The 27224-nt window shown below is 41.8% G+C and overlaps 2 protein-coding genes across 11 annotated transcripts; both read left to right on the top strand.

Annotated features, from left to right (window-relative positions):
- The first annotated feature begins 115 nt into the window (after positions 1-115).
- mff (mitochondrial fission factor) lies at positions 116-11541 on the top strand. Of its 10 annotated transcripts, XM_004917816.4 has the most exons (9): positions 116-268; positions 1856-1903; positions 2558-2775; positions 2973-3145; positions 3561-3649; positions 7534-7692; positions 7957-8016; positions 8949-9033; positions 9183-9453. In XM_004917816.4, exons 3-9 carry the CDS (start codon positions 2559-2561, stop codon positions 9312-9314), a joined length of 915 nt encoding a protein of 304 aa, XP_004917873.1. In that variant the 5' UTR covers positions 116-268; positions 1856-1903; position 2558; the 3' UTR covers positions 9315-9453. The 10 variants fall into 10 exon arrangements, with proteins under 10 accessions (XP_004917873.1, XP_004917872.1, XP_012826684.1 ...); XM_004917815.4 differs by lacking the exon at positions 1856-1903; XM_012971231.3 differs by lacking the exon at positions 7957-8016 and having other exon boundaries at positions 117-268.
- Positions 11542-16539: 4998 nt separating this feature from the next.
- Positions 16540-22496, top strand: LOC100489252 (thiamine transporter 2). Its single transcript, XM_002933363.5, has 5 exons — positions 16540-17154; positions 19147-19918; positions 20520-20712; positions 21674-21815; positions 22206-22496. Exons 1-5 carry the CDS (start codon positions 17005-17007, stop codon positions 22356-22358), a joined length of 1410 nt encoding a protein of 469 aa, XP_002933409.2. The 5' UTR covers positions 16540-17004; the 3' UTR covers positions 22359-22496.
- The last annotated feature ends 4728 nt before the right edge of the window (positions 22497-27224 follow it).

Genomic DNA, 27224 nt, shown 5'->3' with positions numbered 1-27224 from the left:
GCTGCGCTAACAGAAATGACAGTGCTGAGAGTGCCAGTTCTAGTACACACTTTATTGTTACGCACAAAGAAGTCCCGGCCGCTCCCCAGCCCTAGTGCCGTGTAGGAATGAGCAGCCGTCATGTGACGTGCCCGGCCTTTTCTCTATCGCGGGTACTTCCGCTTCCAATGTCAAACACATAGCGAGCCGCTTCCGGGATATGGCAGCCGTGTAGGCTCAGTTTAGGACGATTGCACACTAAGGACGTTCTGGGAAAGGAGCTTGCATCGTATGTATCCTTGTTTGTTATATCTGTTTGTGGCGAGTTACTGGCAGCCCCTGTGAGGCAATGGTGCCTATGGGCAGTGGGGTGTAAGTGATGCTGAGCTGTGGGTATCTCAGGGATGTGCCAGAGACCATAGTGTATTCTCCTGTGTGCTACATACGCCATTCTCACCCCCCCGGCGGGCTGTGTTGGGGAAATCGGGACCGTTGGGCGGTAGAGAAAGCTGTAGGGGAGCACTCAGGCACCCAGCAACCCCCAGCAGCCCCTCTCCTCCCGCGGTGTGCGGCTCACTGACAGCAGGGGGGCCGGTACTAGCAGTAAGTGCGGCACAGCCAGGCCCATCCTGAGCCCCAAACCAGCGGGCCCTGTGCTACTGCACCCCCAATGGCGGCCCTACATACACTGCTCGTTATTACGCTAACAAATGAATCCCCAGCAGTAAATGCCTGGTACCACTGCCCTACATGGATACCCCAGTGAATTTCCAAAAGCAAGTTTCCTCCATAGAGCAGCTGTATGCAGCAAGAGCTACTGGATCTGTGTGCAGCCACATAAGCTGGCCAGTTCCTTTGCACATTGCCCTTAGGCTTACACAGGCCCAGACTGGCAATCTGTGGGATCTGGCAAATGCCAGAGGGGCTGCTGGAAGATGCCATAGACAGTCACTATTTATTGGGCTGTTTGGGCCTCTGTGTACTGGAAATGCCAAGGGCCTATTTTAAAACTCGGTCCAGGCCTGGTCCTACCTCCCAGACCCCTGCCCCACACAGGTGCGTGACGTAGCCCTGGCCGCTACCAAAATGTCTAGATTGCCAGTCTGGGCCTGCACCTATCCATAGGGCTGATGTGTATGCACAGGCAATATGGGTGCCGCTCTGCCCTTGACTCACCAGTGTAAGAAGCAGGAACTCCCACTTACCTGCCTTCAGGCTGGACACCCTAACCACTCCTCTGGCCCCTGTTAAAGGGACAACCCCCACTGTTTAGTAGACAAGTTCACAAATGGGTTTGCTCACATGGATAATAACACATGGATAGTCAGATTATGATCTTTATACCAGTAGCAGGACTCTAAAGGTGGCCATACACACCGATAATATCGTACGAAACCTCGTTTCGTACAATATTCGGTGCGTGTATGGTATGTTGGCGAGTTGACCGATATCTCAGGAAGCTGCTGATATCGGCCAACTCGCCAATCGGACCAGTTGGAAAATTTTGATCGGGCGCCATAGAAGGCGCCTGACCAAAATCTCCCTTCAGCGCTGAATCGGCAGAAGGAGGTAGAAATCCTATTATTTCTACCTCCTTACCTGCCGATTCAGCCCTGAATGGTGTGTGGCAGATCTGACGATGTTTCGTGCAACCGATGGTCGCACAAAACATCGTCAGATCGCCACGTGTATGGCCAGCTTTAGTGACCTTGAGCTTAGCCTTATACTGTATGCGGGGAGTTCCCTCCGTTAGGCTTGACACTATCACCCCCTTACCCCCATAATAAGATATACTGATCTCTGTTGTTTCGGTTTGCTGTTTTGCCTTCCTGTTAATCAACAAAATGTTTCAAAGGCCAGATCTGATGTTTTTCAGGCTCAGTACTGCAGATTACATTTGGCATTATAGCTGCAAGGCTAACAGGTAAAGGTGCAATAGCTTGGAGTGTACCGCACAGCATGGTCACACAACTGCATGTTAGAGGTACTGAGGCAGCTGAAGTTTAATATGACACTCAGGATTGCAATGTTTTTTCTATTATATTAACATTGCTCAAAGAATAACATGAGAGACTGGAGCTTTACCTGTATTTATCTGCAGTATATACAAAGCATGCACATAACCTAATAGCTAACTCTGCATGGGAAAGCTTACAGTATAATATGAAATGATACTTAATACTGAGCTAACACTCACATTCCCCACACTACGACTAGACAGGGAACCCCCCCCCCACATGCAGCCCTACTATAGTTGTTGACGGATCATTTCTAACTTCCCCAGCAGCTGTCTATGCTCGGGGTTGTGGGGGTTTATTTGAGCAGCCTCTGATTTGATATCCCTATAATACTGTAAGAACTTGATCCCTATTCTGTCTTCAGTAGCTTCTATAGAACAAGTGCTTGCATGTACCAGAATTAAAAGCAGTGTTTGCTGCACTAAAAGTATGACTTGCTGCTGTGTCCATTCCTGGGAAATGATATCTGGGCAATGACTTCAGAGGCATCCCTGGATCATAAACTGTAATCATAAACAGCAATTCTCAGCTTTCTGAACTGTGATCTACTGTCTCCTTAGGATGAGCATTGAAGGCTTCTCACCCCCTGCGGCTGAGATGGCTGAAATAAACCGAATGCAGTATGAGATAGAGTACACAGAAGGGATCAGCCAGAGGATGAGGGTCCCAGAGAAGCTTAAAGTGGCTCCAAGTAACTCAGGAGTAGATCCAAAAGTTCAGCCAGACATGTCCCTTCCTGGAGTAATGATGGAGGTGCCTGAGAGGATTGTGGTAGCAGGTGAGACATATGCAACATATAAAGATTTCTTTGGGCATTAGCATGCATTTTGACAGAACATGATTTCCTGTCAGCCATTTAACTGGTAACGGAGTAATTTGTTAGTGATATATAAATAATATGGCATGTGCCACACATAGAGCTCAGATTTATACCCACAGTCTGTGCCATTACTAACAGTCTGACCTCAACTCCAGGTCACAATGAGGAGTCTCCCTTCTCAAGGCCTTCTGATTTGGATTTCATCCCTGGAACTAACATTGAGACCCTTGCACTGAAAACACCACCGAGAGTCCTCACTCTGAGTGAGAGGCCACTAGACTTCCTGGATTTGGAAGGATCTACACCAGCCACTCCACACAACGAAGAGGCAGATATTACCTTTTCCTTTTTTGTCATAAAAAAACCTACATTTTTGTTGTATTGTCACTTTGATTTGATAAACTGAAGGCCTTGAACATCTTGCGTTTGACTAAAATATGGCATATGACACAGTGGGACGTAATGTCTCTTATTGTGCTGACTGAATCGCTTTTATCTCTGCGACTTGTACCTAGTCACTTGGCCTGTGCACCTTTGCTTATACAGCAGACATGTGCCGCCTGTGCTACTCAGTGGAGGGTAGTGTTAGATCAGCATATGAAGTATTATAAACTACCAATGCATTTCTTTAGGGTTACAGAACTCCTTTTAATTTATTTTTTATAACTTAGTATATTCCTGTATATAATTACAAAAGCGCTCTGTATGCCTAGTGCCCTGACCTCTCTCACTTAAATCCTTAGGTACGCAGCAGTGTGCATCTGAAGAAAGAGCGATTAGCCTCTGAGAATCCATTGCGGCAGAATGGACAACTTGTCAGACATGACTCCATGTAAGCCTTGCTGCCTCTATTCTCTGTTAAGACTGTGTTGTTATGCTTCATATCTTTGTTTTTCCCTGTTGTTTGAAGACTTTTGAGTCTGTTTCTGCTTGTGCAGAAAAGAGTGGTTTATAAATATTAATCCAGAAAATGATTAAAAAAAATGTTATGCAATTATATGTCAGCAAGTTACACTAGTAGTGTAGTAGTTTTCAGTTGAAGCCCCACTTTGAATGCACAACCTTGGATCAGCGCTGTCCCTTGAAGGTACAATGTTGGTCAGAGCTCCCCTTAGCTGACTAAATGAGTACAGACTAGGAAGATATGAGTGTATCAATCATTCAGTCATAATTTTAACATTATCTGGCACAACAAATGTATAGTCACTGTCCCGAATGACCTTCATGCTGAGCCCCCCCCACAGTTGGGCAACCACTGGGTTACACTGACAAGCAAGGATGTTTTTTGAGAGGCTTACAAGAAACTACTTCACCTACAATTTCTTCCTGGCAAAACCCTTCTGTACCACTGATGTATTGGTCATAATAAATAAAGGTGACCATGTTTTACCCCAAGCCAAACTAGTTTTCCTTAGTAAATTCTCCTAGGTGACTTGTCAGGCACAATCTTCTAACACACAATAAAATAACTGATCTCGGTCCATCCAAGTCACCCCTCCTTTCATAACATGCACTGGCTTTCAGAGGAACAGCAAACTCCCTGTCTTGTGAGCTTTGTATGAGATTATGCTAGCCACTGCTTGTAGGGGATTGTCTGACTCTCCCATTAATTTAACCCTAATCCATTACTTTAAGAAGCTCTGCTGGATTAAGAAACATTATCGTGGGTAATCTAGCAAAAGCCATTGTAGTTACCTTTTTCTGGATATTAACATAACCACTAAGCATTATGTTTCAATTCCTTTTCTGGGCAAACTTATTTTTACCATTTCATAGATACCTTTCCTATACTGACGTACTTTGGAGTATTTGGTTGAAGGTAGTTAAAGATATAGTTCCAGACTTTTGGTTGCCTTGTAATGTACAAATACAAATATTGTTATAATTATTCCTGCATATAAGCACTGGAATGTCCTTTCAGCTTGGATAATAATGATTTCACTTATCTGAGAATGCTGCAAGACCTGAGTGTGTAATGTGCTATACAAGGCACCCCCTGCATTTGTAGCAGGTCCAGGCAGGCAATCTGTGGCTTCAGGCAAATGCCCGAGGGGCTGCTGTAAAATGCCATAGTCAGTCACTATTTATTGGGCCTGTGTGGGCTGTTTGGGCCTCTGTAAACGTGAAATGCCAGAGCCAGATTGGGATTCAGAATATGGCCCTGGAATTTCAAGTTTACAGAGGCCAAAACAGCCCCCATGAGCCAACTAAATAGTGACTGTCTGTGGGAACCTACAGTATCTAGCATTTGCCAGAATACACGGATAGCCATTCCAGGCCTGTTGCCAGTGTCCACTGCTGTGCATTCTCAATACTATGGTACCACTTTCACCCCTCATGCAAATACAGGGCATGTTCTGGGCTAGCTGACAATATCTTGAAACTATTTTCACCATTTCAATACAAAGTAATTACTCAGAAGTTGTTAATATGAAACACATAGCCACCTAATGCAATTGTAATTGCCTGTTACCTGGTACAGGTATGGGACCCATTATTCAGAATGCTCAGGACCTGGGGTTTTCCATTATTGTGATCTCCTACCTTAAGTCTGCTAAAAAAAATCATTTAAACGTTAAACAAACCCAATAGGATTGTTTTGCCTCCAATAAGGATTAATTATATTTTAATTGGGATAAAGTACAAGCTTCTGTTTTATTTGTACAGAGAAAAAGGGAAATTATTTTTTAAAATGTGAATTATTAGATTAAAATGATGAAGGAACTTTCTGGATAATGGGTTTCCAGATAAGGGGTCCGATACCTGTACAGAAATACTTTTGAAGAAGTGCTGGATAGCAGCATGAAATGCATTAGGTGTTCTCTGTGTTTTTTGCATACAAATAACTGGGACTCTGCTCTGTTTTTCAAAAATACAATAAAGTTTTTAAAATAATGTTATAATCTAAACTGGTTGATCACATGCATTGTATGGATATCCTGTGGCCTGGTAAAGATTGGTTGCTTGGATATAGCACACTGTTTTGTACTTGTAAAGGATCCCATTGTTTTTCAGTTACTCTTTAATAGCATTATATTTCAGTATCCTAATAAAACTTTTTAACCTCCATGTACTGTACTGGGTCCATTCCTGCCTGGCACTCTGAGCATCAGTATTTAGTGATGTTCAGCAGGCAGCAGATGTGCTTCTGAGGGCCAAGCAGATTGGTGGCAGCTCTGCATCCCTTCTCTAGCTCTATATAATTTCTCCTTATATATTTATACACTTCTTATTCTTCATGGGATAACGCAGCCTGCAGCCCCATATAACCTTACCATAAACTTTCTGACACTTAGGGGCACATTTACAAAGGCACGAATGCTCGAGCGTATTTTCGCCGTTTTTTTTCGGGCGTCCGGACGACTTTTTCGTACGCCGCACGACTTTTTCGGACGTTTAAACGAAAAATTCGGAAAGGTTTTACCACTGTTTACAATTGTTTGGTACGAAAATTTTGTGACTTTCGGATCGCCAATACGATATTTTCGTGACTAATATGATTTTTTCGTAAGCATTTTCGTGATATTTGCGATCTTCAGAAATTTTCGTTTCCAATCCGATTTTTTTCGGATTCGTGGATTAGTAAATGTGCCCCTTAGTATCTCTATTAGTAATTCCCTAGGTTTTCAGCTCCCTTTTAAAGGCCAAACTTCTAGTCTGGTCTCCTTAGCTAATGACCATGTAACTGATGTCAGGAAACACGATTATATGGGCAACCGAAACTGAAAAATTTCTAGGGGGTTTGTTAGCCAGGCAATTTGCTGTTCAAATAAATGGGTAGCGTTTTCCTTTAGCTGGAATGACAAGGCCTTAAGGCTGATGCCATATGGGCGTATTCTCAGAAAGCCAAAAAACACAGAATAAAGACTGTTTATCTTCGGTGGATATCCGCTACCTGTGCCTGCACCTGAGTGTATTTCATTCATTCGGGTGCAGGCACAGGTAGGATCGTATGGCGGTATTTTCGGCAAGCCGAAAATATACGCCATACGCTCAGTGTGGCATCAGCCTTAAGCTGGGACCATTTTCTGCTCCTTTGGCCCTGCCCCATAGTTTGGGACTTCTCCCTGGTACTAGATACTTTTCCTCATTGGTTCCCCTAGCTGTCTCTCTATATGACATTATCTTTCTGCCCATCTTTTACTTCTCTATGCCATCTTCATAATATTCCTGTCACTATTATAGTCATGCATCTCTTCTTGTACCTGTGTGTATAACTCCTCCTCTTCCTGTCCCTGTGTCCTACAAGTCCCGTGCTTCTGCTTTAATGCCACCTTCATTAGTTTTCCTTTTATACCCTAGCAACCCTTAATATTTATATTTTACTATCTTTTAAGTGAAAATATACCCTGTTGTTAAACATGACAAGACACACGCCATAGTAAAAGTGCTCTCAGAGCTTCTAATTGTATCTCTGATCTGTGCCAGTGAAATACTAGTACTGGTGCATGACAAGATCCATGGCCTCTCTTTTATTTTGTATAGAACTGATCAAAAGCCAAAGATCAGTTCTTCCGGGCACTTGCACTTGTTTTCTTAATATTTGGACTCCCTTTATATTCACTCTTTTTTTTTTTTTTATTCTTCATTCTTTTTGTGCCTTCCACAATCAGTGTTAACCCATCTCTTATTAGCTCCCCTATTTCTTACTCCACTGTCTGCCTTTTACACACAGTCTTACTTTTTTGTTTCTCTCTGCTGCTCTCCTTTGGTTAGCCCGACTCCGTCTGCCCCTGCAGGCCGCCTGTGCCCCGCTCCCTCGCCCCCTGCAGTTGGAGCAGATCTTTTCTCTGCCCGTGGCATTCTGTCGCTCATCCAGACCTCCACCCGCAGGGCTTATCAGCAGGTCCTTGATGTGCTGGATGAAAACCGCAGGTGAATGTCTTCCCTATTACCTTCCTCACCCGTCTAATCCTTTCAGTGCCAGAATGACTTGCAGTGCCAATGTGAACCCACCTGTTCCAAGCTACTCCTCCTATTAAATATATGTGTGTTTTAAATCCTGGAGCCCTGCATACACAGGTCATGTGGTGATTACATGAATGTGTTTGGGCCATTAGTAATTCTCTTTCCTCTCCTTATTCTCTTCTTCTCTCCCTTTTTCTGTTCTTGTCTCTGCCCTGCACGTGCCTGTTCCAGGCCAATCTTGCGTGGTGGATCGTCAAATTCTGCTCCAGTCACCCATCATGATAACCCCAGGTAACCCAAGATTTTCTGTGTGTTCAGTTATCTATGTCCTCTCATTCTGATACTGTCTGAATCCCACCACATTAAATGCCTGATTTCCAATGATGGAACTGTAATTTTGTGGCAGGGCTAGGGCTGGCAGGATTATATGGGAATGGGCTCATCCGTGCTGAACACTTTTCACATGAGCCTGAGGTATAGTGAGAATCTATCCTGATGGTGTAGTCCCCAGTGAAGACTAAAGGTAATTCCTGGGTAAATTTAGATGCCCATTGTGGCACTACATACACTGCTTTGCTTTATTTAGAAATAAGAGGGTACTGCTGTTTCATTAATTCATTCAGTTGTATTTTAAATGTCACTAACTGACACGTAAGGCTGTGTCTTAGTCTGGTCATGTGTATTGCAAACCCATAGGCTGTGAGCCACATTGTGTGTGTTTATTTATGGGGGACAGTAAAGTGTTCAGCCATGGGTTATCAAGTGCTATCATGTACCTCTCGCCACTGGTTGCAGTTGGCCCTGTTTTTAGGGCTCTTCCATAAAATGCTAAAGGTGTTCCATGTGGTCAGATCTCGATCGGGTAGGTTTGATTTTCCTGTCAGATCATGGATCATATTGCGTGTATGGCGACTTTAACTGTTGCTACATACACCTGATAGTATTTGAATGTAGTGGGAGCAACTATTAGCCACTTACTGCCATGTAAAACCCAATGTACTCATAATACTCATACTAGTGAACTTATCATGCTTTAGTAATGCAATGTACCTGAGATGTTTATGATTAAAACTCATCTCCGCCTCTTTTTCTGAGCTGTTTCCATTTATGCCACTTATTGGGTCTCTCTGTAGCACACACATCAAGTCATGCCATAGAGGATTGGACTAAGCTCATCTTTATTCATGGGTCTCCTGATATACTTTCCATCATTCCTTCTGCAGGTCTGCAATGTCCACTTTAGATGCAACCTTGGACGCCACCCCAGATGATTTAGCTTTAGCAGATGCTGCATCATTAAGGAGGCAGGTAAGTGTTGATGGCAAGGTTAAACTGAAGGTGCATTGCATGCTTGGCTGATAGGCCCAATGCACGTGCAGAGATTTGGGTGGTTTTGTTGCAAACCTTTCTAATCATGGTGGCTGTAAGTTCATTATACCTCCTTTTCCCTCTCGTAGATAATCAAACTTAACAGACGGCTCCTGCTGCTTGAAGAAGAAAACAAAGAACGAGTCAAGCATGAAATGACCATGTATTCCATCATCATCATCTTCGGACTCCTTAATAGCTGGTTGTGGTTCCGGCGTTAAAGCAGCTCAGACTGCTATTGCTGTCGGATACTACTAAAACCTTGCAGGACCACTTTATGAGGTGGATATTGAGGACTTCCATATTTACAGCACAAACCACTGCCCACCTAAAATAAAAAGACTATATGCAGTGGCCACATCTTGAGATGCCATTCCTCTCTTTCCCCCTTTCTCAGCATAATGGGCCCACCTAGCACGTGTTTATTTAAGTGCGGCTGTCAGCAGGTATAAAGTACAAGTGCAGTGTAATCCATGCCAGGGCTTACTTACTAATTTAGCTGCTCAAGGGCAGTTACCCATAGCAGCCAATCAGCATTTAGTTTTTTAGTCAGTCTTTTACCAGATAGAAACAGACTGGTTGCTTTGGGCCATTGTATTTGTGTGGTTTAGCCCATTAGTAAATCAGCCTCACTATTAGACAGAAAACAGTCTAAGCAGGGCTTGGCTTTTTGGGATCCAGTGATGGCTCTTGGCTTGCTTACTCTACATCCCTATTTTAAAACACACAGAAACAATCACATCTTCATGTAATAGAAATGCAGCCTGTATAAATATATAATCATGGAAGGGTTTCAGCATAACAGCAGTATTAAAGGAACAGTAACACCAAAAAATGAAAGTGTTTTAAAGTAATTAAAATATAAAATGCTGTTGCCCTGCACTGGTAAAACTAGTTTGTTTGTTACAGAAACCGTACTATAGTTTATATAATAAGCTGCTGTGTAGCCATGGGGGCAGCCATTTAAGCTGGAAAAAAGGAGAAAAGGCCCAGGTTACATAGCAGATAACAGGTTCTGTAGAATATAGTAATAATAAATGACTGTTAGCTGCTATATAACCTGTGCATTTTCTTCTTTGAATGGCTGCCCCCATGGCTACACAGCAGCTTACTTATATAAACTATAGTAGTCTTTCTGAGGCAAACACACCAGTTGTAGCAATGCAGGGCAACAGTACATTATATAGTAATTACTTTTATACACAGTTTTTGGTGTTACTGTTCCTTTAAAGTGGCGATTTCTTAACTCACAGGGGTAAGCTGCAAATGTTGGCCTTTCAGTAGTGCTTGAGCTGTGCTGCTCTGTTCCCATGTCTTAAGTTCTACTCATTTTGCCTTTAATAAAAAGTGTAGGGATGTTCCTAATGGGTTTCCTTCTCTGCAGCTGTGTGTGAGCTGCCCTATTGCCTACCCTTCATGAAAGAAATGAGTGTGGTCCCCCACCCACGCTTGTATGACTATAAATAAACAGAATGGACTTGTTATACATATAAAATCATGCCCTCGTGCATTACTAAGTGAAAAAATGAGAAAGATAAAACAGACTTAAATTGTCTCTATTTTCTCCGTAACACAAATGGCCAAGAGTTATGCGCAGTGCTTGCTTGCTATATGTACCACCATTCACCACTCGCTGGGGCAGATTCAAATACATTTAAACCGGCCCCCAATTTATTTCTATGAAGCAAGCTTTGTCATGTAAAATATTTGTTTGAATGAGTCGTCCCCATCTTTGTAAATTTCCCCCCTGCATGTGTTGTAATGTAAATACTTTGTTCTTAGAAGTTGGTAAATTACACATTCAGCTTAAATTGTAACTAGTGATGAGAGTGTAGGTGTGCAGATTAATGTCTGGGTAATTAAAACTCTGTGTTTAAAAAGAATTCTATTAATTCTGTGTATTTATCTACTGTTATAACAACCTGATAATTACCTGGAGGCCACGTTTGCTTGTGTTCTTCGTGCATTTGGAAATTGCCGGACCAGGCACTTCTTAGACTTGAGGCCTTTACACACTTGGTGTATGGTCCATTTCTCTCCACCTGTGTTTTGTAGCTAGGTAGAGAGAAGCAGTCTGCTTTCACCCGCAGCTCAATGTGACATGCACAGCTTCGGCATGAGTGCAGCTACATGGAGCTGAATGGAGATTGAGCTGGAATACTTGTAAGCAGTAATTTTCGGGCTGATCCCTACACTGTGTAGCTGTACCAACTACACGGAGCTATGGATGAAAGCGGATCTACTTCTCTCCGCCTGCCTACAAAAGCCAGAATGAAAGAAGCGGACAATACTCCAGGGTCAGACTTTAAGGTGGCCATACATGTACAGTCTTTGTCTTATTGTGCTGGTCTCAACTACTATGCATGTACTCTGGTCATAGGGCAGGCTTGTATATGTAATCTGCCGTGTTGTGCATCAACAGCTGAGGAAGTGAAGAGGAGCCGCAGCTCATTTGTGCAAAGTGTGTGGCCCCTCATACATACTCTGTCCATTTGGCATTTATTCAGAAAATATAACCTCCCTAGGGATGAGTCCTGTGGGAATGCAGATAGGACTAAGGTTTAGGCAGGTTGCTCATTTTAGTGTTCTTTGTTCAGCTAGATCCTGGAATGATGGATTTTGGGCATCCCTATGGAAGGATACACTCATTTTTTTTATATATATATTATTTGGGAGAAAGGAACATTTGCAAACTGCAGCTAATCACAAATTAATATGCATATTGATCTATATTTTTTTATTTCATATACTTTCTCTTTGTTGCCTGAAAGTTGTCGTAAACACAAGAAGCCACAAGTTTGCTCACAGATTTGGTACTGGGCTTGCACTGCAGCCCCTGAAGGTGTACATTTATATTTTATATTTTAACTAATGATTTTGCTGGTGTGAATATATTAATCCTGTATGGAATGCATTGATGAGCTGTCTGTGCATGGTAACCTGCTGGGGGGCTAAAGCTACCACTGTATTACAATAAAATAAAAAAATAGTTTCGCTATTTTTCAGTAAAAATTTCATGGGTAAAAATTCTTAGCCAGTTACGTATTGAAGTTAAAAAAGAACTTTACAATCCTACATTGTACGCACAGGGCATACTGCAGTATCATTGTGACACACCCATGCTTATAAAGGGAAATGTATATATGTTTTATTTCCATAGTGCTAAAACAATACAATTCTGAATATAAAAAACATACATTTACATTCAAGATAAAACTCTAAGAGACAGGATGGATCGGTCTCTGATTAGAGTTTACTTTCATCCATGATCTCTTTTTCTGGAATTCCTTTCATCTCCTTGCACAAACCTGGCTGTCACAGAATGATACGGACATTGCTGATGCACTTTCCCATGGTGATCTCTCTCTCTCACACCCCCCGCCGACCCACTGGATGTGGCAGGGGAGTTGGAATTCTCCTCTCGTTGCTGGTTTTGACCTATTCCTATTCCTCCAGCATTTTCATTTAACTCTTTTGAGGTGCAACCCATTCAAATCTTCCATCCTCTCTCTGTACAGGTGGTTGTCATTTACAGACCTCTGTCAGCCTCCTCCCCTGCTACCTTCCTCTCCGACCTGGCTATCATTTCTTTCTCTTTACTGGCAATCCAGCAATCATCCTTGGGGATTTTATCTCCCATATCGATGGTCCCTCGCAACAGTGGCCCTCTCATTTTCTCCACCTACCCTCTCCCTTTGAACTCCAACAATGGACAAACATTCCAACTCGCAAGGATCCTTGTAGAGCACCCCTACAGCCTCTGCGTACTCAGGCTCAAACCCCACACCCCTGACTGAATTCACAAACCAGATTCAAAGGGTGAGAAGGAATACTACAATACCCTTATAAATAATAACTAATCTAACCCACAACACCTGTTTTCTATATTCAATACCCTTTTGCATCCCTCATCAACAGGATCACTCAGCCTGATGCACTTTCCCCAGGACTTTGTTGAATTCTCCACAAAGTGGAGTCTATCTGCACTCAGATTCCCACCCCTACTAATACTAACCAGCTCCTCCTTCCTGAGTTCCCTTCTGCATGTCTTAATATTTTGCCAAGTCTCCTGGCTTCTCTTGTCATCCCCACTCACAACTTGCATTCTGTGTTCTGTGTTGCTGAACTTACCCAAGTTCTTACTCATTTCTTCAATTCTTCTCGGACTTCTGGAACTTTCTCCTCCCAGTTTAAATAGGCCTGTGTCAAGCCTATTCTTAAAAAGGCCACTCTGGACCCATCCTGTCTCTCTAATTATAGTCTTGTCTCGCTTCTACCGCTTGCCTCTAAGATCCTAGAATCTATTGTCTTCTCCAGTATCACTAGCTTTCTTAATGCCCATAATCTATTGGACCCAATACAATCTCGTGTTCTGCCGGCGCACTCTACTGAGACCGCATTGTGCAGAGTTACCAATGATCTTCAGGTTGCCAGAGCCAAAGGTCACTTCTCTATCCTAATCCTTCTTGACCCATCTGCTGCGTTTGATATGGTTGACCACTTCCTCATGCAGATTCTGCATTCTGTTGGTATCCGTAATCAAGCTGCACCCTGACTCTCTTCTTAACTTTCTAACCGATCCTTCACTGTCTCTTATGCTAACAGAACCTCATCTCCAGTTCCACTTAATGTAGGGGTGGCGCAATGCTCTGTACTTGGGCTGTTGTTATCCTCCCTCTGCACTTTGTCTTTAGGGGGTCTCATCCGCTCATTTGGCTTTAAATATCATATGTATGCTGATGATATCCAAATATACTTTTCAACCCCTTCATTGGAATCCCCTACTCCCTTCTTTTCCCCCCTTGCAGTCCGTAATAAATACTGTACCACTGCCAGAATTCTCTCATCAAGCAGAGTCCAGGCCCTTCCACTAAAAACAAGAATATCTTACAAACTCCTTCTCCTAACCTTCAAAGCCCTCCATTCCTCTGCTCAATATCAGTTGCCTTTATGGCAACCATCATAGCTGTCTCCATGGGAAGTCTTTACGGCAATCAACACTGTTGTCTCCATAGCAAGGATAGCCATAACCATTAGCTTCATAGCCTCAATTTATTGGTAACTATATCCATGCCATGATTTGGCAACTGGTACCATTGTAACCATTACAGCTGTAATGTCTCAAGTCCCCAAATCAGTCCTTACCGCTCCTGATAGGGATCGTGTTGGGGGGGTCAAACTGGTGTTAAACATGAGCTGTGTACGGTCAGTCTGGTGGTGGGCCATACCAGCCATGTACTGGCTTAGAATAGGGGAAGGCCACGGGACAGTGCTATAGAGGTCTGCCATCATGCTGCCAGGTATGGACATTGAGACAGCATAATATTAAACTGACCACACATCAGGAGTCATTCACACTTATACCTGCCCCCCAAATCAATAAAATTCTTAGTCATTTATTATTCTTTAGATTCTTCAGGATTCTTTACAGCCGCTCACCTGACATTTTTCCATTATATGTACTCAGCAAAGGCACCAATGATATGGCATCACAAGGGCAATGTGGGAAATTGCAGCAGCAACATGGCCAATAAAAAAACTAAAAGTAATAAATAGAGAAAGAAATAGCCGGATTAAAAAAAAAAAAAAAGAAGACATATGTCCATCAAGTTTTCAACCATAATGCCTTTATATAACCTGCCTCACTGCTAGTTGATCCAGTGGAAGGCAGTCTTTAATTCAAATACAAGCTGCTTGCTTGTAATGTTTCAGTAAAAAATCTGAAGCGCCGATTTTCAGTTAAATATATATGGTCTTCGCCATCTTGCAGGGCCTGAAAGCTTCTTCTCCCTTACGTGCGCGCTGCCGTCAGCTTCTTCCCAGCAAGTTACTAGCAACATGTGGAAGAAAAGAAAGAAAAAAACAATAAGAAATCAAAACCTACAGCCTGCAGCGTGTCCTGGAGGACTTTGTATTTCTGAGCCACCAGTGGTTCCACTGGGGGGCGCTGTTGGGTTTGCTCATACCTCCCTCTTAGGAACAGCAGGTCCTGGCAGTAAGAGAGGCTCCCAACACCTGATTCTTTATTGGAAAAGGGATTCCTGCGCTAACCCTGAAGCAAATATTCCAACTTTATTCTTTTCCAGAACTGCACTGGTACTATGGGGCACAAATGCTTTCACAAGTTACATGGGGATTAGGCTTCAGCATATAAGGCAAACATTAAAGCAGAGCATGATTATAGTTTTTACATGTAAGCACCATACTTTTTATAAATGTAACAATATATATCTTATTCACACAATACTCCATGGATAATGTAGTAAAGTGAAACCTCAGTTTTACATACCCTGATTTTAAATTTCCCTTATTTTATACAGTTGTTTTGTAGTCCTACTATGTACTATATAGGGCATAATACATCTACCAAATTTTACATTTTCCTGGATTTTACCAAATCTTTTTCAGGTATGTATTATAAGCTTTTGCAAGCTTTTTGAGCACCAAGGCCCCTTTATCAAACAAAATACCAAGTGTGTAACCCATATTGGCTCACGAATTCTAATTTTTACTTAACTTTAGATTTGTTTTCAGTTGTTTGGCTTTTAGCCTCCCCAAACAGATAATTCACCCTCCGCCTATGAATAGCAACCAGCTTCCTTTTCAGTTTCTCCTCTGGCGCTTGAAGGGATCGGATGTCCTGCATGGTTCTCCTGGGATCGGATGTCCTGCATGGTTCTCCTGGGATCAGATGTCCTGCATGGTTCTCCTGGGATAAGATGTCCTGCATGGTTCTCCTGGGATCAGATGTCCTGCATGGTTCTCCTGGGATCGGATGTCCTGCATGGTTCTCCTGGGATCGGATGTCCTGCATGGTTCTCCTGGGATCGGATGTCCTGCATGGTTCTCCTGGGATCGGATGTCCTGCATGGTTCTCCTGGGATAAGATGTCCTGCATGGTTCTCCTGGGATCAGATGTCCTGCATGGTTCTCCTGGGATAAGATGTCCTGCATGGTTCTCCTGGGATAAGATGTACTGCATGGTTCTCCTGGGATCAGATGTCCTGCATGGTTCTCCTGGGATAAGATGTACTGCATGGTTCTCCTGGGATCAGATGTCCTGCATGGTTCTCCTGGGATAAGATGTCCTGCATGGTTCTCCTGGGATCGGATGTCGTGCATGGTTCTCCTGAGCTTTTCTGCTGACCAGTCTTTTTGGAGCTCAAAGGATCCATCGCTCTATTCAATTCTGCAGCATTTTTTCTTGGCTTCATTCAGTGCTGCAGCTTTCCTCAACCATCCAACCGATCGAGACTGACCTCCCTAGCAATGCCCCCTGGCCGTCCCTATTCTAAGCCCGTATGTGGATGACATGATTCACTACCCAGATTGCCTGTATGTCAATACAACAATACAAGCATGTTTGTAAGCATGACTACATTTATTTTGTGGCACAAAAACTATAGTCTTATTTATTCTGTCTAAATGATGCAGAAAATCCTATTAACGGATTCATTTTGTTTACATTTTGTTCATTCATGGACCCAAAATACACAACTATGTTACACAGAAATGTTAAAAGGCAACAATACATCCCAAAGGGTTTTTAACCACCAACTTCTCTGCAATTCACATCATCTAAGTTCCTGAAAGGTGCCTGTCTAAGAAAAACCTCAGTAAGAAAACATGAGTTGAAAGGGATTGGAACCCAACAGCACGTCTCACCACCTCCCAATAAAAGTTGCTCACAAGTGCCATGGTCCTAAGGGCAAAACGCTCAATGCAAACAACAATTTCCATTTTACAGTGTCCTTGATGTAGGCCCTATTTACATGAGCAAACACACATTGCTCCGCTCGCTCTGCATCCCCTGCACGTAGCATTACCTGCACTGCTCACTTCCTTGTGTGGAGACAATGTGCAAGGGGCTAGGAAGACTCTAACGCAGTACATGCACCACCCTCAGAAGCTATGGAACTATGCTGCAAGAAATACCCCAATGGGTGGATATATCCCACAGTTCTTCTCTGCCTCTATGGCTTTTTTGTCAATCTAAATGCAACAGACCCATTTATCATCCCATATCTTGTTGGATCATATCACAATCTGACTGCTGTGCAGGTAGGCTAAGTCTGTTTCTATTCATTGACGTGTTCATGCTTTCCTTTATAAAAAAAACCATTAGTACATACAGTATATTGCGTTAAGAACATTGGAAGAGGGATGGGCAACTGGTTTTCTTCCATATGTTTTTGACCTACAATGCCCAACAGCCTTTGGAAGGCAACTAGTTGTGCGTGCCTGTAATAGGGTGTTATGGGTGTAATAGGGGTGTAATAGGGTGTTCTGCTGGGAGTGGGCATACCAGGTTATATCAGGATGCAAATAAAATGCAAACTTGCTCAGTTAATTAACAATTAAATTAGATCCAAGCTGCTCTATTCTGGTTCATGTGCAACCTTCCACAAGTGGCTCTTATACTGCAGCCGTAGTACAAAACCTTCACTTTTAGCCTAAGAACCTCCTTTTACTATATTTAATTCCCATTGGAACCTGTTCTTCTTGTCCAGTAAAGGATAAGTTCCTTCAGGGTAGGGAGAGACATACACGGCAAGTTCAAGTATATAAATATTAATTGGTTGGGAAGCTTGTGACCATGAGGTGGCAGCCCGGGTGGGCCCCAGACACCCCAGTCCAACACTGTTTAACACCACCAATTGGGCTGGCATTTGACTCTTACATTATCAGTTTGCACTTTAGCAAAGTACCATCTGTTGCTCTAATGCAAGGATATAATCTTGCAATTTACACTACAAGAGCCCGTAATATCATTCATATATACATGTATAATGATTAAAGTTTGTATCAAATTAACTGTTTCTTGGCAACACATGTCCTATATTATATTAGAAATGTTTTTATTCTGTAGTTCTGTAGAGAGCCATGACTGGCGTTTGACTGTTTGTCTGTCTGTGACACTAAACCAATTGTATTCTACAGAGCTTAGCTGTTATCTACTATATAAACTGTGTGTTTTATCCTTTTTAGGGCTGTGACAGACAGGGAGATTAGTCGCCGCGCTACAAATCTCCCTTGTTGCGGGCGACTAATCTTCCAGAAATGCCATCCCACCGGCTAGAATGGAAATTGCCAGTGGGATGGCATACACAGCACCGAAATCGGCAAAGTTTCCTCTCAAGGCAACTTCAGTGATTTTGGCAAATCGCCACACTGTGTATGCCATCCCACCGGCGATTTACATTCTCGCCGGTGGGATGGCATTTTGGGGAGATTAGTCGTGGGCAACTAATCTCCCCGTCTGTCACAGCCCTTACAGACTGAGTGGCCCCCTACCCCCCTTGGGTACACAGCAGCTCATTTATATAAACTATAGTAGAATTTGGGAGGCAAACACACATTTTTACCTTTGCAGGGTAACAGTTATTTAGATTTAAATGAAATGTACATTACATACATTTTATATCTGCATTAATAACACTTTCTTCTATCAAAGGTTACTGGTCCTTTAAGTAAGTACAATAAAAAAACATACATATATTGCCATTACAGTTATTTGGTATGATAAAGAGAGTTCAGAGAAAGAAAACTGAATAAAATAGATTAATGATATCATTCTGAAGGCTGAAGCAACAGGCAGTGCGTTATGTTTTATTTTAAACAAGTTTCAGTGAATCATGTGACACAAGTGATGTCACTAAGCTTCAAAGGAAACTGCTGACATCACTAAGTATATACAGTATATATGTGTATATTTCACAGGTCACATTATAGCTGTTACATAGTTACATAGGGTTGAAAAAAGACCAGAGTTCATCAAGTTCAACCCATCCAAGTAAAGACTTTATAGCGTTGATGAACATCAGTGCAGTGTGCAAAGTCCCATTTTGGATGCAATTTATCTTTTTTTTTTAACCACAATGCAGTTTCCCCATCACAATACCATAATAATTGCAGACATGAGATAAACCTGCATATGGCAAATTTGTGCCCAAGTCATCAAAATACATAAAGTTACACTGAAAATATTCAGAGCTGGAATGGTGGCATTTGTGGCACTCGGTGTTTCATTGACAGTGTTATATTCTGTTGCAGGTGGCAAACTCTGTGCTGCCAGTATGGACCTATAGCTACCTGGCATTACTGATTCCTGTGTTCCTACTAACAGATTACCTCTGCTACAAACCAGTCATATTCCTGCAGGGCCTGGGATTAAGCATCTCTATGATCATAATGCTCTTCACCCATGGTGTTCCGGCTATGCAAGGGATGGAGTTTGCCTATGCCATTTTCACCTCCTGCGATGTGGCCTATTATGCTTATATCTACAATGTGGTGGACACAGTACATTATCAGAGAGTTACTAGTTACTGCAGAAGTATAACACTGGTGGGTGCCACCCTTGGTGCCTTGGGTGGCCAACTGTTACTGTCCTTGGCTGGGGTCTCCTATTTCACCCTTAATGTACTGACACTGACATTGACCTTAGTGGGACTTGTGTTCACTTTGTTTCTGCCCATGCCCACAAGGAGCATGTTCTTCCATAAACAAATGGCAGGGGACACAATAAAGATGTCAGTGCAACAGGCAGAATCTCCCTGTTTAGAGAAAATCAAAGCTGCTGCTACTGGCAAGGATACGGAGCCCGACAGCAAACACCTCTCCAGAGTGCTTTTTCTTCTGTCTAAAGAAGTGAAACAGTGTTATTCCTCCAAGCAGATTGTGTACTGGTCCCTTTGGTGGGCCTTTGCCACACCAATATACAACCAACTCATATGCTATGCTCCAATATTGTGGGAACACGTGGAATCTTCCAAGACAATGGCTGTGTACAATGGTGGAGTTGAGGCTTTGTCCACATTTCTTGGCAAGTTTATTATATATATCGCACAATATTTATATGTTGGGATTCTCACAGGGTAACTTGTCAGCACAGAATTCCTTCCCAGTATGTTTGTATTTATAACTATGAATCAAACCTGCCTTGTAGTTTGTCTGCAGAGGGTTCCTCCATATCATCCACCAACATGGATATTGGGGCTTATTTAATTAAGGAATTGTACCCATGTTTTTCTCACAATTATATTGTCACCCTTTATTAAATAGGCATGCTATTGGCTCTAAAGATGCCATACACCTTAAGATCCGCTCGCTTGGTGATGGGGACCTTTAGTTGTGCTTAGACCCAATAGTAAAAGGGCAGCATATGGCTGATCCATGGTTGGATACTTCCATGCCCCTAAATGACTAAATAAAACACAAGTGCACACTGGCAGACTGAGCCAAGGGTACCATGTACTTTCCACCTGGCCAATGGCAGGTTTCTGCACATTGCGTCTTGCACTTGACATTTAGTAAGCATCTTATTGGGCATACTGTGTCATGGCACAGAATAATTTTGGTGCTTTTTACTCCAGTTACACTTACAATACTTAATTACCTAAATACTCATTATATCATTCTTCTAGGTGCTCTATTGTCTTTATTGGTGGGACATGTAAAGGTGAGTTGGACAATGTCCTCAGAACTTGCTTTGACTGTTTTTTCCATCGCTGAAGCAGGAGCTCTGTTCCTTATGGCACTCAGCAGGAATATCTGGATGTGCTATGCTGGATTTCTGATATTCAAATCCTCCTACATGCTCCTCATCACCATAACCACGTACGTACATTGTTCATGTCAGCTTTAAGGCTACTTCAATGCATAACATTACTCAGTATGCCATCTCACATATTAGCTGGGCAACGGTGCCACTGTGTTGTGATTTCATTCAACTCCTCAATGGTGCTCATTGCTGTTCAGTGTAGACCTGATAATCTATTTACAACTTTAAAAAAAAAACTTTAAAAAGTAAAGATGTGGTTGATTTGCAGCAGGAGCAGAAGATGCAGCAGTATATTCCTTTGGCTTAAACCAACATTCCTATTAGTGATGCACGGGTGAATACAATATCCATGGGACTCATGAGTCAAACGGGTTTAAGTCCCAAAACAAGTTTGCTCATGCAGGTTTGGGTGAGTGGCAGGTCCAGCTGCCAGTATTTCCAGACCTACCACCTATAGCCCTTGTGCCTTTCCTTCACTGTAGCCATTTCTGTTTCCTGTGAGTGCTCCCCACTTAGTGACATCAGTGACAGGCCCCTCCCCCTCCATGACATCTTCAGCGAGTTCAGGTCAAGGGAAATGTAGGGGATTGTAAGGGTATGTGGGCTCAGGTGGGTGTGGGTCCATTAGTGACAGGTAAAGGTTGAGTGAAAGTCAAAAATGTTGTGACCTGTGCATCACTAATTCCTATGGAAGCTTGGATTCCATGGAGTTAATGTATGGTGTACTGTAGATTATTATTTCAGAGCACTGTGTGCCTTATCTATTAGAGAAGAGGAAGGTAATGATGTGTTTGTAGGTGGAGCAACAGAGCATTTTGCTGGGAAGGAACCCACACCAGCACATCAGAACTATAGAAGGGCTCCTAATCCAGCACAGTAACTTGTCATGTTCAGATGTAAGTGGAGCAGAAGGGCAAGCTCCATGCTCAGAGTGGTACCTGCCCAGATCTTGCAATTCTAACCCCTTTCATTATTCTGTTTGATCTACCTATAATATCAATGCTGTTCCATCCATAGGTTCAAGGTTGCAGTTAATCTGAGTATGGAGCATTACGCACTTCTTTTTGGCATCAACACCTTGGCAGCTCTGGCACTTCAGACCCTTCTCAGTCTCATTGTAGTAGATCCTGTTGGTCTGGGATTGGACATATTCAGACAGGTAGAAGTTTTATTTTATTTCTAGCAGATTTTCTGAGACATGTCAGGGGGAAAAGTGTTTTCAGCATTTTTAAAGGGCAACTGTTAAACTTTATAGCAGTAGATTTAGGGCGCGATCAGTGATTTTAGGCTTTGATCCAGGGCTTCAACCAACAGTTACAGAATTCCCAGGTTCAGCAATAAGTCAATTTATAGTCATTCCTAACAACTTAGCATCCACCCCCAGTAATTTTACCTTTACTTGTCCTTTATTTTTTGGAATTTCAGTAGCTATCTACTGAAGCTACCCTGGAAATCAAGCAGTGGTTTGAACATCAGACAGAGTAATAGTAAATGATCTGATGCCAGTGCTTATAAATAAAATCTGATTTTATTCCAATATGTTTTGCAGTTTTTGGTGTATGGAAGCTACTACGCTGTCATTGCTGGGATGTTCTTTGTGTGGAACATGTTCATCTTCATCTCAATCTACTGCAGGAGCCCAAGGAACAGTTTAAATACTGCAATCAGGTCTGAGACTCAGCTTTATGGACTAAACAGATAACATCAACTGGAACCACGACCCACGTGCCTTTTGTAGACAATATTTGTTTTAACTGATGAAACTGTTCCCCGGTTATTTGATGGTAAATTCATCTGTCCAGCACAGCTTGGCTTCAAGAAAAAAATCATTCAAATAAAAACCTTTCTGAAATAAACTGATTGGCTTTAATCTTGGCAACGGGGATGTATGTCCTGGGATTGTATGACAGGGAAAGTGGATTGGGGCTATTCAAAACTTGAATGGATGGCGCTTGAAGATTCCACCCAAACATAATTTCAAGCAACTTCTTTACAATATACATCAATTAAAAAATATGCAGCCATTTTATGATTCTGTTCTACTACTGGATCAGTTGTCGACTGCCCTCAGCCTGCCTCCTCAAAATCCCACAAATGATAGTTATATTATGAGTTTCTGCGTTGTGTGGGGCTCTTTAAGACCCACTCCATTGCTTGAAATCTGTAACCCTAATTTTTGCAGTATGCAGATAATTCATGGATTGGAGGGGATCTGAAATATCTATATTATTGCATTCCAAAAGTCAAGCACTAGTTTAAACCTGTAGGCTGAATAGTTGGATATTGCATTGTTTCTTCATAATGTGGCTCACTATTTTGCACTGATCATTATCTGTAGGAATGGCCAATACATTTCTAGGTCTACACATGACTTCTTATACATTGCTCATTTAGTCTGGGTATTCTGGTATTCTACATACCTTATTGGAAATAAACTGGGCATCCCATAAAGCACATATTACATAGTCTAAATGACAACCCATGAGACTAACAATTCAATTTGGTAGGATTCTTTGGTAATTTACTAATCGGGATATTATTTACATGTCTTTTTCTTTTGAAACATACGGTTCCCCTTTAATTCAACTGGAGCCTTTGCACAAAGAAATATTTTCCCCATATTTTTGTCCCATATATAAGAGAAGTCATTAAACTCAGGAGGCTTACAGTAGCATCCAGCATATATCAATGGACCCATGAGACTGCAAAATACATGAAAACAATCATGTTATAAAGTTTATGTAATAGAAACACTGAGATTTGTTCATGCCATACATCATATATATATATATATATATATATATATATATATATATATATATATATATATATATATATAAAAGGAACTATCAGATATACAATAAATAAATCACCATGATGCCCATAGTATTTAGTGAGTTGCTTACGCCATCAGGGTCACTAACAGAAGCACATTTTTGTGCCCTTTGGCCCTGCGCAGGTACCATACCTGTGCCATACATTTCATTTAGAATGTACATATACATATATAGGATTACTGGAAATAAGACCTTTGGTGATTGAGCAACATTATCTTATTAGGCATATGGGCCTTAGTTCATATTACAACACATATGTTTATGCCAGAGCAACTAGACTTTGGAGTCAAGTTCATTCAAAGATGCTGGACAATCTATAATGCGGGGAGATTAATTGTTTTATGATCACTTGTAACAATATCAGCTTAACTATATCATAAAAGTCGGACCTGTCCTGACCCTACTTTGCCCAATCTGCAACTCTTACTTTTTACACGTAAATTATATTGGAAACTGTGTCTGTAAGGACAGAATGTTCCTATTGATCGGGTCCCTGTGAACACTTATTGTACACCCATTACTTTATGTTCTGTAGCACATAACAGCTTTTGGCTTGATTATAAGTTTTGCAGGTAATTAGCAAGTTTTGATCAAAGAGAAACCATTTATTTTGATACCAGAAGCACTGTCTACTTCTTTGGGCTATGTTAATTGCTTTACTCCTTCCATGTTTCCATAAAGCAGGCCTCCTTATTAGTTTGCTAAAACATGTCACACATTCATATAACTAAATCTTAAATTGCTTTTCTAAAAATTTAGCAATTTACCTTTTCAGTTTTCATCATATTAGAAATTATCGTACTGGATTGGAGACTATATAAAAACCCTAGCCTTGCAACTTGAAACTTACATGTGTAAACTGTATTGTAGGGGGCTGATAGATTACTTACCCTTTATGTTTGCAGGCAGCCTCCTAAAGTTTATTGACAGCTAAGCTGGGTTCTAAATCGCAGTTGGGAACTGTTTCAAGATCCTGTGTAAATGTGCTTCTGGCAGTTCCATAACTGGCCAGGAGGGGTCCAGGAAAAAAAAGGAGAAACTGATAGAGTCCAGGGTGTACTACTCTCAGGATAGGGGTTGAAGTGCACAGAGTTGGGGGTAGACGTGTTAATGCCTAAGTTCCACTTGGAGGGCCTAAAGCTTGTGGTGGAACTTTTGCAAGTTGACTATTTGCAGACTGGTTACTGGTTACTTCTAAAGGTTCTATTTGTGAGTAAATGCTGAACCTCTGTACTAAATAATCTGTGCCTATTACCCAAGAAATTGGCATTACATTCCTACAATAAATAAGTTATTATTTATTTTAATGACAACTGGATTAATTCCAGCTGAGAATTATAGATCTGTAACACCCTTCCTCCAACATTACGCAAGGGCTTATCTCTAGATTAAACGCTATATGTAATAAAAGACACTAAGGGGCTTATTTATTATGCTGTCTAAAATGGAATTTGCCCAAAAAAACACAGTGTAAAAATCATAGCAACCAATCAGATGTTTGCTAATCACAAGTGACTAGTAAATTCTACTTACTGATTGGTTGCAATGGGTTACGGCTCAGTTACCTATCACCTTACAGTATCAAAAGAGATTTTTTTGTTTGACAGCTGAAAACTAATGGGGGGGGGGGGGTCATTTACTGCTGTTTTTGTTTAGGCATTTTTCCTAAAATATTGAAACGGGGCGTTTCTGGCCCCTGAGCTGCCTGAGCCAAATTAACATGTTAAAAAACAGAAATCCGTCTCTTAAAAGAACAGTAACACCATAAAATGAAAATGTATAAAGTAATAACAATATAATGTACTGTTGCCCTGCATTGCTACAACTGGTGTGTTTGCCTCAGAAAGACTACAATAGTTTATATAAGGGCTTGCTGCTGTGTAGCCATGGGGGCAGCCATTCAAAGGAGAAAAGGCACAGGTTACTTAGCAGATAATTACATTTACATTACATTAACATTTATTTATAAAGCGCCAACATATTCCGCAGCGCTGTACAATAAGTGGGTTACATACATTGGACATACAGAGTAACATATAAAGCAATCCATAACCGATACAAGAGGTGAAGAGAGCCCTGCCCAAAAGAGCTTACAATCTACTAGGAGAAAGGGTTGAGACACAAGGTAACCGATAAACTCCCATTATATGGGGCTTATCTACTAGTTATCTGCTATGTACCCTGTGCCTTTTCTCCTTTTTTCCAGCTTGAATGGCTGCCCCCATGGCTACACAGCAGCTTATTTATATAGTAGCTTTTCTGTAGCAAAAACACCAGTTTTTTGCAGAGCAACAGCACATTATATTTTAATTACTTTAAAACACTTTAATTTTTTGATGTTACTGTTCCTTTAAAGCCTCTTTTTGCTGCCCCTGGTAACTCCGTGGGTGCTGCTGCCTGAGGCGAGTTTCTCAGCACATCTCATGGGAGCAGCGCCCCTGTGTCAAAATAGCAAGGGCCTTTTACGATACCTATATTGTTTTAAAAATATGTTCCACTGGAATATTTTTGAAAGAGATTCTGTTTGGCACATATAAGCCACCATGCTCACACACAAACCAAGGAAACTTGCATGGTTACAATAAATGAACATAAGTGTGTTGCTTACTCCCACACGTCTTCCCGTTCCGCTGAGAATCTGCATTATTTCCTGTCAGGTGATCAGCGAGTGGCACACAGAACATTGCTAAATGGTGGCTCAAGGTATATAAAATGGATACATCTATATATATATATAGGATTCTTTGATAGTTTACTAATCAGAATTTTATTTATGTGTTGATATTTTTTTCAGAACAATTCATATTTAATTTAACTACAGCTTCTGGCACAAATATAAATATTTTTCCTAGTACAGAGTAGAGTATTTCATGTTTACATTTATTCTGTAATTCTAATAAATATAATCAGAAAAACAGTTATGTATTCTTGTTGTACAAATGCAGTTGCAAGACAAGCAGAACAGTATAACACCCCGGTGGAGACAGATGTGGGACAGGAGTCCGCATAACACTATATTACAGTGTGCAGGAAGTGGTCATCCTATCTAAGGGCCAATAATTGCACAGATGAAATTATCTAAAGTTGAAACTTACTGTAACATTCAGCTCAGTAACAGCAGACTAGGAAGTGTAGGGCTAAAGGTCCCCATACACGTGAAGATCTTCACCCAATATTCCCACCTACAGGGTGGGCAATATCGGGGAACGTGTAGGCTAATTCGATCGTTTGGCCCTGGGGCCAAACTATCGAATTATATTGGCGGCAATGGGGCAGTTGGTTTGGGGACCGCATCAACAAGCCAATGCGGACCCCGATCTAACTAGATTTTTAAACCTGCCAAATCGAGATCTGCCCAATTTCAGGCCAGATATCAGTTGGGCAGTCCCGTCGGGAGTGGCAGGTGTAAAGTACAGGGGTCCCTTGGCCCTGATTCATATTAGCAGGCACAACTGGCACATTGGCATTAGCTGTAAGACATTTTAGGTGAATCCACTTTCCCCATATGTAATAAAAGGGACTAAAGGCCCCCATACACGGGCCGATATAGCTGCCGATATCAGTCCCTTAGACCAAGTCAGCAGTTTATCGGCCCGTGTATGGGCACAAATGACGGGCCTGCCCCACCAACACCTGGCCTGAAATCAGCCAAATCTCGATCGGGTAGGTTTGAAATTTAGTCTGATCATTAGCTCATTGATGAGGTCCCCGAACCAATGGACGCCTATAAC

The sequence above is a fragment of the Xenopus tropicalis genome, chromosome 5 (assembly GCF_000004195.4).
Source record: "Xenopus tropicalis strain Nigerian chromosome 5, UCB_Xtro_10.0, whole genome shotgun sequence".
NCBI lineage: Eukaryota > Metazoa > Chordata > Amphibia > Anura > Pipidae > Xenopus > Xenopus tropicalis.
The sequence above is the reverse complement of the archived record's forward strand: the minus strand, read 5'-3'. Positions and strand labels throughout refer to the sequence as shown.